At 36.0% G+C, this 12,033-nt stretch overlaps 1 protein-coding gene across 1 annotated transcript; it reads left to right on the top strand.

Annotated features, from left to right (window-relative positions):
* The first annotated feature begins 8,467 nt into the window (after positions 1–8,467).
* Positions 8,468–12,033, top strand: LOC124805328 (transcription factor Adf-1-like). The gene is made up of 3 exons (XM_047265849.1): positions 8,468–8,911; positions 10,815–10,971; positions 11,437–12,033. The coding sequence occupies exons 1-3, from the start codon at positions 8,785–8,787 to the stop codon at positions 11,477–11,479; spliced, it is 327 nt and encodes a 108-aa protein (XP_047121805.1). The 5' UTR covers positions 8,468–8,784; the 3' UTR covers positions 11,480–12,033.

The raw sequence follows: 12,033 nt of genomic DNA, 5'->3' as shown, positions 1-12,033 counted from the left end.
AACACATTCTCTGAAAATTATTTTGAGTAGTTAGTTCACGAGCCCAAGCGAATAGTAAATGGTTGTGAAAAAACACTTGACTTCTTAGCAACGGATAATCCTGAGCTAATAATGAGCATCAAAACGGATACAGAGATTAGTGAACACAGGGTTGTCGTAGGGAGACTGAATATTGTAGCCCCCAAATACTCCTAAAATATACGAAAAATACACCTATTCAAAAAAGCAGGTAAAAATTCACTTGACACCTTCCTGAGAGACAATCTCCACCCCTTCCAAATTAATGATATATGTGAAGACTAGATGTGACTTGAATTCAAAGATGTAATATCAGCAGCTATTGAGAGATTTATACCAAATAAATTAACAAACGACAGGGGTGATCCTCCTTGGTATACAAAATGGGTCAGAATAATGTTGTAGAAAGACCGAAAAAATTGTGCCAAATTTAAGTAGATACAAAAATCTCCAAGATTGGCGATTTTTTACATAAGCGTGAAATTTAGCATAGACTTCAATGCAAGGTGCTTAGAATAGCTTTCACAACAAAACTTTGTCTCAAAACCTGGCAGAATATCCAAAGAGATTCTGGTCATATGTGATGGCTGCTAGTGGCAAGACATAATCAATGCCTTCTCTGCGCAATAGCAGTGGAGGTACTACTGAATACAATGTTGCCAAAGCAGAGTTACTAAATACAGCCTTCCAAAATTCCTTCACCAAATAAGACACAGTACATATTCAAGAATTCAAATTGAAATGTATGAAGCATTGCTACTATCATTTCTGTAAAAAATAAAAAGTGAAAAATTTGTGGACCAGTGTAATTAGTGTGAATGCAAGACTGAAATGTATTAAGTGGCACATTTGAGTACACCTGGCAGTCTTTTCTAGCAATTGAAATATCCTCACTTTGTCAAAGGACATTTTTCTGGGCAGCTGTAAAAGGATGAAGACAGTAACATTTGAATTCATAGTTTGCACCAGTGACAGGCAATGAGTGATCCAAATTTAGTGTACCAAGGGATTGTGACAATTGTACCCTAGCAGCTGGCAGTGAATGACAGAGTTGATTTCCATATGGGGTAGGGCATTTGCATAGGAGCCGATAAAGGAAGAGAAATGTCTGTTAATGAGTGTAAAAATGTTTCTGTGGCTAATAGGTTGCAGCAGAGCCTCTGTTGTAATCCCAGTTGAATGACTGAATTTAAAGTGTTAAGTATTGTACAGCAGGATTTGTAACTCTTTGGTTACTTCTAAGGTAGCTGTCAAGTTCAATAATTCCCTGTATATGGTGACTATTTCATGTGATACCAAGTTCCCAAGCTCATATTGTTGTACCAGTATGGTAGCCACAGTCTGGACACTTTGGACTTGTGTGGTAGCAGACATAAGGTTATCTTCGATATGCGAAAGTCACACGTGCTTGTAGACAAGGGTTTCATGATTCCAACTATCAGGATCATCTTGGTTGAGGTACAAAACAGTGTTTTTTTACACAAGTCCACTTGCATTGAACCCGAGTTCACTTGGTGCAATGGAGCAGTATGGCGTCCAAAATACTTCTAGTTGCTCTTACGTAGTGACAAGCATCTGTATGATATCCAAAAGATTACAAAGGACTCCTCTTTGTCCCAATCTTCTTATAAAAGGATTACATGCTATTGAGAGAGTGGTAATCCACTGCTCCCTGTATATAGTGACTATTTAATGTGATACCAAGTTCCCAAGCCAATATTGTTGTACCAGCATGGTAGCCACACTCTGGATTTGTGTGGTAGCAGCTAGAAGGTTATCTTCGATATGCGAAAGTCACACATACTTGTGGTTAAGGGTTTCATGATTCCAACTATCAGGATCATCTTGGTCGGGGCACCAAACAGTGTTTTGGGTTGTTTATAGTTACTCACGACCTGCCACAGTCGTCTCCTGAGTACATTGACATTCACTGTAACTCAACTCTGGAGAGTTAATTTAGTTTAATCTTGTGTTAAGTTTCTTCATTTTTATTATACTTTCAAAACAAAATTAAAGTTTTATTACAAAGGCAATCGGTACTTACAATACAAAAGGAGCAGCTACATGCTCACTGCTCAAAAACCAAAACCAGACTGACTCTCTTTGCCAACAATGCTGTAACTATTTATACTTTCTTCACAATCCCAAACAATCCTTGGCATTATTTAAAATTATTATTTCATTAATTAACAATTAAAACTCTCATCCTAAAGCAAATGACACATTTCAATGGTTACCTAGATTCTTATATATTAAACACGAGTGAATTCTAGTCTATATACTAATTGTATCATGTATAAACACTTAGGTGTCAAATGTTAACAATACACTTGTTATATTCGCTAATTACAAAAGCTTCATATCATATAAAATGTTCCTATCAATTAACAGACTTCTACACATAGTGTAATTAAAATTCTGTAATTGTTTTCTTCATAACTTTTTCGCAAGTACATATTTCCATACACCTCTATGTCAGAAGTTACTGTTTGTGGTTAAAATTTACGTGTTTAATAAGTTTCTATTAGACTGTTACGTTTCAACAACCCCCAAAAGGATATGTGCAACTGAAAGTTGAACAAATCTTTTCTGACAGATCTATGTAACAGTCCTCATTTTACAATCAATTGGATTAACAAACAATTCACGAAAGTATGTGCAACCAAATATGTAAAATTATCATAAATTATTTTGTATAAGATTCAACTAAATATTAATTAATAGCACAAAGAAAGAACAAGTTAATTCGCAGAATTTGTGTGCAGTTTGTATTACAATGTGAATATGGGGATCTATTTCAATCAGAAAATTATCTATTGGAAGTTAGCTGGATTGTTCTTGTTTCTGTTTTTTTTATGTCTGTCACTAGATCCTCCAGGTTCTCCTGAGTGCAATGGAGACACTGGTGCGTATAACCCTTTCTCAATATTGGCAATGCATTGTGGAACGAATGTTAGTATCGGATACTACAATACTCAAAATCCATATTATTTGTATTTAGCCACCTCCTGTCTTTGGCAAGTACACCAAGTATTGGAGCATAATATAACAAAGTGTTCAGTCTCCTCTATGTGCAATGAAGAGCACTGAACCGAAGTACACTGTAGATCTCTGCCCGTCGGAAGTTCTTCGTTGCAAAACCTGAAATGTGGCTCATACTCCACTCCTTATGACCATCATATATGTTGTGTAATTGATTGTTATGAAGAGAACAGTTCAATTCAGTAAAATTCCAACTGTTCATATTTAAACATTTCCTGTCTGAAATCTCATATTTTAATTTTAACTTGTTCTTTGATAACATATCTCTAAAATCATACTAGTATAAATTTTTTTAAAGTGGTACAGCACTATTCTCTGCAATTTAAATTGACATTTACATATAGTATTGAATAACAAATATATTATTATAATATAGTGCAAGTAAATTCTTGGAGTATAGTTCCTGAACAGTTAACATAATTCATCCTACATATATAGAATGAAATGTCTGACCAATGTCCAATCTAACCATGTTTCATTTGTCAAAACACTTCTGATGCTTCGCTCCCGTCCTTTACAATCATCCAAACATTAATTAATGTATTTTTTCAGCAATATTTGCGCAACACAGTTGTTGCTTTTCCATTTACAGCAAGTGCTGACAATAACGGAATGAGACATAAGAGTGGTTACGTATTACTTTGAGTGACAATATACAATAACTTGAATAAGTGACTAATGCATCATATTAGTTGTGTTTTATAAGTTATTGAAACAGCACCAACAATTATGTGTGTGGGCCTTATATACAGGCACGTGTTCACCACTTGCATGAAAATACACAATAAATGAATTATAAATTATTGGTACATCATGACAAAACGTGGTTAGATTAGATACTATACATTGATAAGTGTTCACTACTTAGATGTGGATAAACAATAAATGAATCCTAAATGACTGGTACATCATGATAAAATATGAATAGGTTTTATACATTGGTAAGTTGGTTAGGTTTTATACATTGGTAAGTTGGTTTCAGCAGGGAAACCATCCATGTGCGAAAAATATATCTAAAAACAAAGATGCTGTAACTTACCAAACAAAAGTGTTGGTAGGTTGTTAGAGACAATAGCAAACACACACACAAATTTCAAGCTTTTGCAACCCATGGTTGCGTCATCAGAAAAGAGGGAAGGAGAGGGAAAGATGAAAGGATGTGGGTTTTAAGGGAAAGGGTAAGGAGTCATTCCAATCCCGGGAGTGGAAAGACTTACCTTAGGGGGAAAAAGGGACAGGTATACACTCACACATACACACATATCCATCCGCACATATACAAACACAAGCAGACATATGTAAAGGCAAAGAGTTTGGGCAGATATGTCAGTCGAGGTGGAAGTACAGAGGCAAAGATGTTGTTGAATGACAGGTGAGGTATGAGCGGCGGCAACTTGAAATTAGTGGAGGTTGAGGCCTGGTGGGTAACGGGAAGAGAGGATGTATTGAAGGGCAAGTTTCCAGCTCCGGAGTTCTGATAGGTTGGTGTCAGTGGGAAGTATCCAGATAACCCGGATGGTGTAACACTGTGCCAAGATGTGCTGGCCATGCACCAAGGCATGTTTAGCCACCGGGTGATCCTCATTACCAAAAAACATTGTCTGCCTATGTCCATTCATGCAAATTCAGGTTTTCCGTAATTTCCCTGAATTACCTCAGGAAAATGCCAGGATGGTTCCTTTCAAAGGTCATGGCCGACTTCCTTCCCCATCCTTCCCTAAATCCGATTGGTCCCCTCCCTCAAATCAACCAACCAGTACATGAATATGATACAAAATTGAAAGAAGTAAACAAAGTAAATACAAAAGCATGATTACCGGTACTGTTTTGTATATTCATGTTTACAGGTAATGATGTGATGTATTTATAAGCAAGAGGTAACATGCGTTACAAAATGAATATTACGGGCGCAATTCTAAACACATGCCACTGTACTTTAGGTGACAAGACATTTCAGTGCGGTAATAAGTACAAAGAAACTATTTACAGTAATGTAGTTATGATGTTCCATGGCCCAGATAAGAAAAACTATGAATTCTTAAATATTTTTCCATGATATTGTGCAATTATACTTGTCATATGTAAAATAAACTCTACTGACAGTCAGGGAATAAGGCAATTACAAAGGAAAACTATTATCTATAATATAAGTATTATTATTATTATTATCTTTGTTCTTTTTGGTACCAGCGTGAAACAAAAAGTGCCAGACACACTCTTGCTTGTTCTTGTTCGGATAGGACACCATTGTGCACCATCTATATAATAAGGTGTGTACATGTTTTGTTATTTGAGCAGTGAACTCCAATATATGTCTAAAGTATTGCTGTTGTTAATATTAATGTAGCCTGCATCAAATATCCTGTTTGCTTGTTCCATCGTTTTTAAAAGAATTGCAGGTGCTGTGCTGGCAGCAAGCTGAACATCGCTGGACGATGAAAATTGGCCGACGTTAAGTGGCAATTTCAAATTATCATAATTATTATCCCATTCTTTCCACAGGCAATGCTGGAGATTGGCGATATTATTTCTTTCATCCATGGTCTGTAGGAAACTAACATTTTCAAAGAACTTAACGATTTATTCAGACGATTTATGTTACGCGCAATAGGACAAAGACTAGGCCTGCACTAAGACGTACCTAAATCACACATAGACACTTATGTATTGAAAATGGTGAAATACTTTTTTACATGTGTTTATAGCATATAATGATTAACTGTTTTTGAGCATGGATTCGTCTAAGTAATTTCAATAATTATTCAGGATCCCACGCTATATTTCTGTGTCATTAAAATCTAAGAACAATCTGTGCCTTCGCATATCTTTGCAGTGGAACCCAAAATTAAATTAAAAATAAAATATAAATTAAATTAAATAATTTGACATATATATGTCTGCTTGTGTCCGTATGTGTGGATGGATATGTGCGTGTGTGCGAGTGTATACCTGTCCTTTTTTCCCCCTAAGGTAAGTCTTTCCGCTCCCGGGATTGGAATGACTCCTTACCCTCTCCCTTAAAACCCACTTCCTTTCGTCTTCCCCTCTCCTTCCCTCTTTCCTGATGAGGCAACAGTTTGTTGCAAAAGCTTAAATTTTGTGTGTATGTTTGTGTTTGTTTGTGTGTCTATCGACCTGCCAGCGCTTTCGTTCGGTAAGTCACCTCATCTTTGTTTTTATATATAATTTTTCCCACGTGGAATGTTTCCTTCTATTATAATGAAATTAAATAATTTAACACACACATTAATGGTATATAGATAGATACACTACAACAAGTGCCCTTTGCCAGTGGGGCCAGAATAATAGAAAACAGACATAATTTCAAAAAGAACTGCTTAGTAATATTTGTATTTTTGTGATTTTTATACACACACACACTAACCAGAACCCAAACTTCTTTTACATGAAAATTGCAAGCATCATGTTATATGGATGTGAAGGAAACCGACCCTGAGATATATGAATGAGAGAGCTCCCAAGCTGAAAATAAAGACAAATAAACCAATACTGAATAAAGTAATAAAGATAATGATTACCATGCATACTATCCTGTTGTTGCACTAAAGTTTGACATGCACTGCTGAACTGATGACTGATGGTAAGGCAGAAATTCATTTCAAGGTCCAATTGACTTATGGTAAGGCAGAAATTAATTTCAAGTTACAATTACTGATATAAAGACAGTATAATGCTATTGAGTTTAACTTTCACTTTGCCACAACAACCAAGGTTAGCACTGCACTTTCGTAATAGTACTTGCTTTTAACATGTGTGATTGTAAGTGTATACATTTATGTACTGTGTCTAAGCATGCACAGACTTGTTACAATAGCAAAATCAAGTTATGGGTGAAGTGGGTAGAATTATGCATGCAAAATCAAACACAGACCTTGTTCAGCATGATAACGTATAGCACATGAGTAGATTTGTTGATGATGGTACAGCCACTGTCTCAGCAGGTGAGATGCAGGGGGCAGCTGGCAGTAGCTGTCAAGTGGAACACCTGACACCAACAAATATGTTGGATGTAGAGGATGTCAGACCGTTAACAGAAAATGTTTTGACACTAAACAGGCCAGTGGAGAGAATTTCTATGTCACCTGTGTGCTCTCCACCGTCCGATCCATTAGCGGCTTTACTATGCAAATTGAAGAATGTGATAAGGAATGTGATAGGTTACAGGCTGAAAGAGATGAATAGTTAAAATGAGAATTAGAAGAATGTGGTTGATTACAAGCAGAGAGATAGACAATTGTTTGAAATAGATGAAAGTTAAAACAAGAATTAGAAGAACTTGATGGATTACAAGCTGAGAGGGATAGGCAACTGTGATCACAATGAACTGAGCGAGAACAAACTAATGAAAAAATGCTATCAGATTACCTTGAGAAAATTTCCTCAGAGGTAACCAAATTAAAGAATTCCTGTCAGGGGCTGCCGGAACTAGTCAGCTTTGGAGGTAAAGGCTATACGGGCAGCACAAACAATTCTGAAGGAGGTAGATTCAATCACGACTTGCATGGAGCAACTAGAAGTTTCACAGCAAGAGTGTATTGAAAATAATTTAGCCGATAAGGCTGACATAATCGAGAAAGAATTCTAGGAATGGCTGGAATCGAAAGAACAAACAATAGTACAACAGGTAGACAAAAAAGTAAACACTGCAATACACTGTGTGACGGGGGTAGTTGACCTTGCTAACAATCGAGTAACGGAAACGCTGCAAACAGAAGTTGCACAGCTGAGCGATAAGTAACAGTAATGCATCGAGTATGGTTAAAGAGGCCAACGAAAATTTTTTTTTGAAAACTTTTTTCTTTGATAGCTGATCTTTATAGATTTTTATGAGCTGAATTGAAATCTAGTCTTAGTTTTTTCGTATCACCCATAGTTTTCGAGCAATATGCGTTTTACTATATAGTATAAAAATCCTATGCTATATGGCAAACTGGGAAGTTAATAAAATAATTGTTACAACATAAGCATGGTTTGCATTTACAGTAAGCTACTTAAAACAATGGTACGTGTTAATAGAGGTTTCAGTTGTCAGCTGGAATTGGTTTGTATTTTCTTTCTCTTCTTGTGTAGCTTTTTCTATGATGAGTCGCTTGCTGGACTTCTCTGTGAAGTGACCAACAGTAGTCCCCCATCATCTTGGTGTTCCAGCGGCCTTGGTAGCATTTTTCCATCACTTTAATGTCCTGGTGAAAATGCTCTCCATGCTCCTCACTAACATCTCCCATATTGTCTGGGAAGTAATCAAGATAACTGTTCAAAAAGTGAACTTTCAGGCTCATTAAACATCCTAAAGTTTTAAACTTCTTTAACATTGTAGCTATAACAAAAACATATTATGGGTCTTTTTCATGTCCTAAAGGCCATTACACACTGCACGTGGCATGCATGTCTGGACGTATGCTAGCTACTTTTAAAAATATCGCTTCCCTTGTTATCAAATGAGACCGTTCACACTGCAAGGCCACAGCCACAAGCTACGCCATCTATACTGGACATGTGTGGCTTCTGTTCGCTCCCTGAGCGATCGTTTTGTACGTGGCGGACACGTTTTCAGTCCGCGCATGCGCAGAGCTAAGGTTAGACCTTGTGCAAGCCAGGCCTCAAGCACTACGCAGGGCGCCATCATTGTTGTCTGAGCTGTTGTGGATAATTTGCAAGTAGCAGGTGTGAGATTGTGCTTTCAGTAACTCTTGTAGGTTCAAGATGGAGCAATTGATTGAAGAAGTACGTACTCATCCAGTGATTTGGGACTCTACATTAGAAGTCTACAGAGATGTGACATTGAAGGAAAAAGCATGGAATGAAATTGCCGAATTGTTATCAAAAGACAGTAAGTACATACATATTCTGCAGTAATATTATTAAATATCTTATAAATAAATTTGTATAATATTTTATTAAAACACGCAAAATTGTTAAATGTAGTGTCCAGTCACCATACTTATTAATGATATTTGTATTTTTAATTTTATTATTACATTTTGAAAGAAACTAATATTTCAATAAACTGAAATAATCAGAAGAAAATTTTAAAAACAGCTACTGGTACTGTTATATTCAGTTCAAATAATAGCGGAGAAAATGCAGTAATTATAAATAAAATGCAGTATTAACATTCAGTGCTCATTGTGTTTACAGACAGTGAATACCCATAACAAGGAACTGGAATATCCAGTGTTTTCATGAAATAATGGTGCGTTTTTGAAATTAAATAACAAACAAAACAAAAAAGGTACAACCAAATTATTTGGTTTATTGAAATCCTGGCAGAAAACAGTTAAACTATCTCTTAAATGAACCAGATTGCAAATTTGTTGTGATTAAATTATCTTTTTCAGCTATTTCTATGTGAACAGGATATTTAAATTATCTTTGCTACGGAAAATTGCAATCTGTTTCTTTTAAGAGCAATAATGAGGCAGTATCCTCGGTAACAAAAGTCATGTTGCACCATGTGTGCGATGAACTAGACCGTCATTTAGATATTTGCACAGCTGTAAATGATGGGCACATTGAAATGTACTAGTCTTGCATATACAACTGTATTTCATGAGGATTTCAATAAAATAAATGTTTTTGTTGATCTTTTTTTGGTTTATTCGTTATTTCATGTGAAAACTGTATCATTATTTTATGAAAACCCTATATAATGTTTCTAATGTCCTACATCAGCTATAATAGCAAGTTAAAAGAGAGAGGAAAACAAACATATGAAACTTCATCAAAGTAATAACATTGTTAATCTATAAACATTACATTTAAAAATATGTAGAATAAAACAGTATATAATGAAAGTATGAATTTATTGTTATTACATAAGTTGGTCTTGCCATGGCACTTCGCCCTCCTCAGAATAAAAGTAAGCCACAAACTCATTGCAAATGTTTTTTGCTTTATTGGAGGCTTGCGATCCAAATCGAGACACAGGCTTACAGCAATTCTTGTAGGATTCTATGACGGCCTGTGAAGAGGCCATAGGTACCAGGTCACCTCTGCTTTAAAGGTAGTTGTGCAGGGCTGCTGTAGCTTTTATTGTTTTGTTTACTGTATCAATGCTACAAGTCAGTGGTCGAAAGTACACCTGCCACCTTTGTGCCAGTATACCGAAAGCGTTTTCAACTACCCTCCTACAACGGCATACCCTGTAATTATACACACGTTTTTCAGATGTCATTCTTTTGTTGCATGGAAAAGGGCACAGTAAAAATCGTTTAAGAGGAAATCACTCATCTCCCACAATTACGTATGGGAGATTGCTTCATCCTTCAACAATAGGCTCATCAGGAGGTACTGGAATATTGTAACTGCAGATCCTTTGTCCAAGGGTGCTTTCCGTGAAGATACTTCCATCACACTCTTTACCATATGAACCAGAATCTATTGCTATAAATTTATAATCTGCATCAACTAGTCCAAGCAGTACAATTGAATAATACTGCTTGTAATTGTAAAACCTAGAATCAGAGTGAGGGGGTCTCTGGATGGCAACATGTTTTCCGTCAATGGCGCCAATACAGTGAGGGATATTCCATTTTTCTTTAAATCCCGATCAGTCTTACGCCACATAGCTTCATCTGGTGTTGGCATGAAGTCTGGCTGCAAATGTTGCCATAATGTGTCACAAATGTCTTCCACGATGTTGGCAACTGTGCTTATTCCAACCCTGTAGCTGAAGCTGATCATAGCATACGTATCACCAGTTGCCAAAAATCTGAAAATAAAATTTTTTTCAGAAAACTCCTTAAGAAATCAGTGGAGAAAGCTAAGGGACTGCCACCGCCAAGCTTTGAATAGAAGAAGAACTATGACTGGGCAGGCCGCAAACAAAATAAAAAAATGGAAGTACGAGGATGATATGAAGTTCGTACTTAAGACGATGATGCATAGACTGTAAGTATAATGTGTAAATTAGGTTTTATTACACTCTTTAATTTGATAAATATTTTATCTTAGTGATCTGAAACTACTAACATGTACTCAGGTGTATAACGAAAAACATCAGATTAGTAAAACAGTTATTTTAACTAGGGATTTGATCTAATCCTGAAATATTTCTCTTCTCGTAGTTGTACGGTAGAAAACAAACTTTCATTGTACAAAGTGAACACTATTTTTTTTTAACTTCATTGTTGGTGATGGAAGGTTTAGTTTATTAAAAATTATTGTGGACATTTTCGAATTTAGTAAAAAATTGTTTTGTCATTACCGGTAATCAATCTGCAGTTACAAACCAGCATTTAATAATTTATCGAAGATAGTATGGTATAAAGTAAGACAATTATTTCATCAAACATAAATTTTATGTTTGGTCCCAACACATATCAGAATAGTACTATCTCGTTATTATACTTTCAGGAGTGACTCTAACATTCCCTGCCGGATCGAAACGAGGAACTAGAATTAAGTATTGGGAAGCTGCATGAAAATGAGGAACAAGATGATCTCGACGGTGATATCAAAAGTAATACCGATGATGTAGAAAAAGTGGACGAAATGGTTGCAATGGGGATTTCCAAGAGGCATAGACAAAGTTCTAAATTTCATGCTTTGCAAAGAAAAAATAAGAATTCTCGTACAAAAAGTCAGTTTGGAAATTACCATGGCGGTTACGAAACAAAGTAAAAATTGAGGTGCTAAATAGCATTTGTAAAGTGGAAGACGAAAATGATCTGTACTACCATTTAGCTACTAGTCCTAATTCATCTTCATCTTTTGTACCGACTCAATCACCTACCACTTCACACAATCAGTCCTCTTGTTCTCCTTTGTCAACTATTTCTGGACCTTCATCTATCCCTTCCCCAGAGTGTATTGCTTCATCCCTTTCCAGAGCTGGGTATTTCCCTACACCTGTCAATGAAAACACCTTTGAACTACTTTAAGATTTTTGTCAAGAAGGTTAATTTAAGTTATTTGACATGTAACATTTTTGTATGTCACTTGAAGCTACTC

This window comes from Schistocerca piceifrons, chromosome 7, assembly GCF_021461385.2.
Source record: "Schistocerca piceifrons isolate TAMUIC-IGC-003096 chromosome 7, iqSchPice1.1, whole genome shotgun sequence".
Taxonomy (NCBI): Eukaryota; Metazoa; Arthropoda; class Insecta; order Orthoptera; family Acrididae; genus Schistocerca; species Schistocerca piceifrons.
Note: the sequence above shows the minus strand (reverse complement) of the source record. Positions and strands in the feature narration are given on the sequence as shown.

Excerpts from the sequence above, each read along its gene's own strand:
- LOC124805328 (XM_047265849.1), top strand. The coding sequence starts at position 8,785 with ATGGAGCAATTGATTGAAGAAGTACGTACTCATCCAGTGATTTGGGAC. Across the intron at positions 8,912-10,814 it reads CGAATTGTTATCAAAAGACA|AAAACTCCTTAAGAAATCAG; the intron begins GTAAGTACATAC and ends AATTTTTTTCAG. Across the intron at positions 10,972-11,436 it reads AAGACGATGATGCATAGACT|GAGTGACTCTAACATTCCCT; the intron begins GTAAGTATAATG and ends TTATACTTTCAG.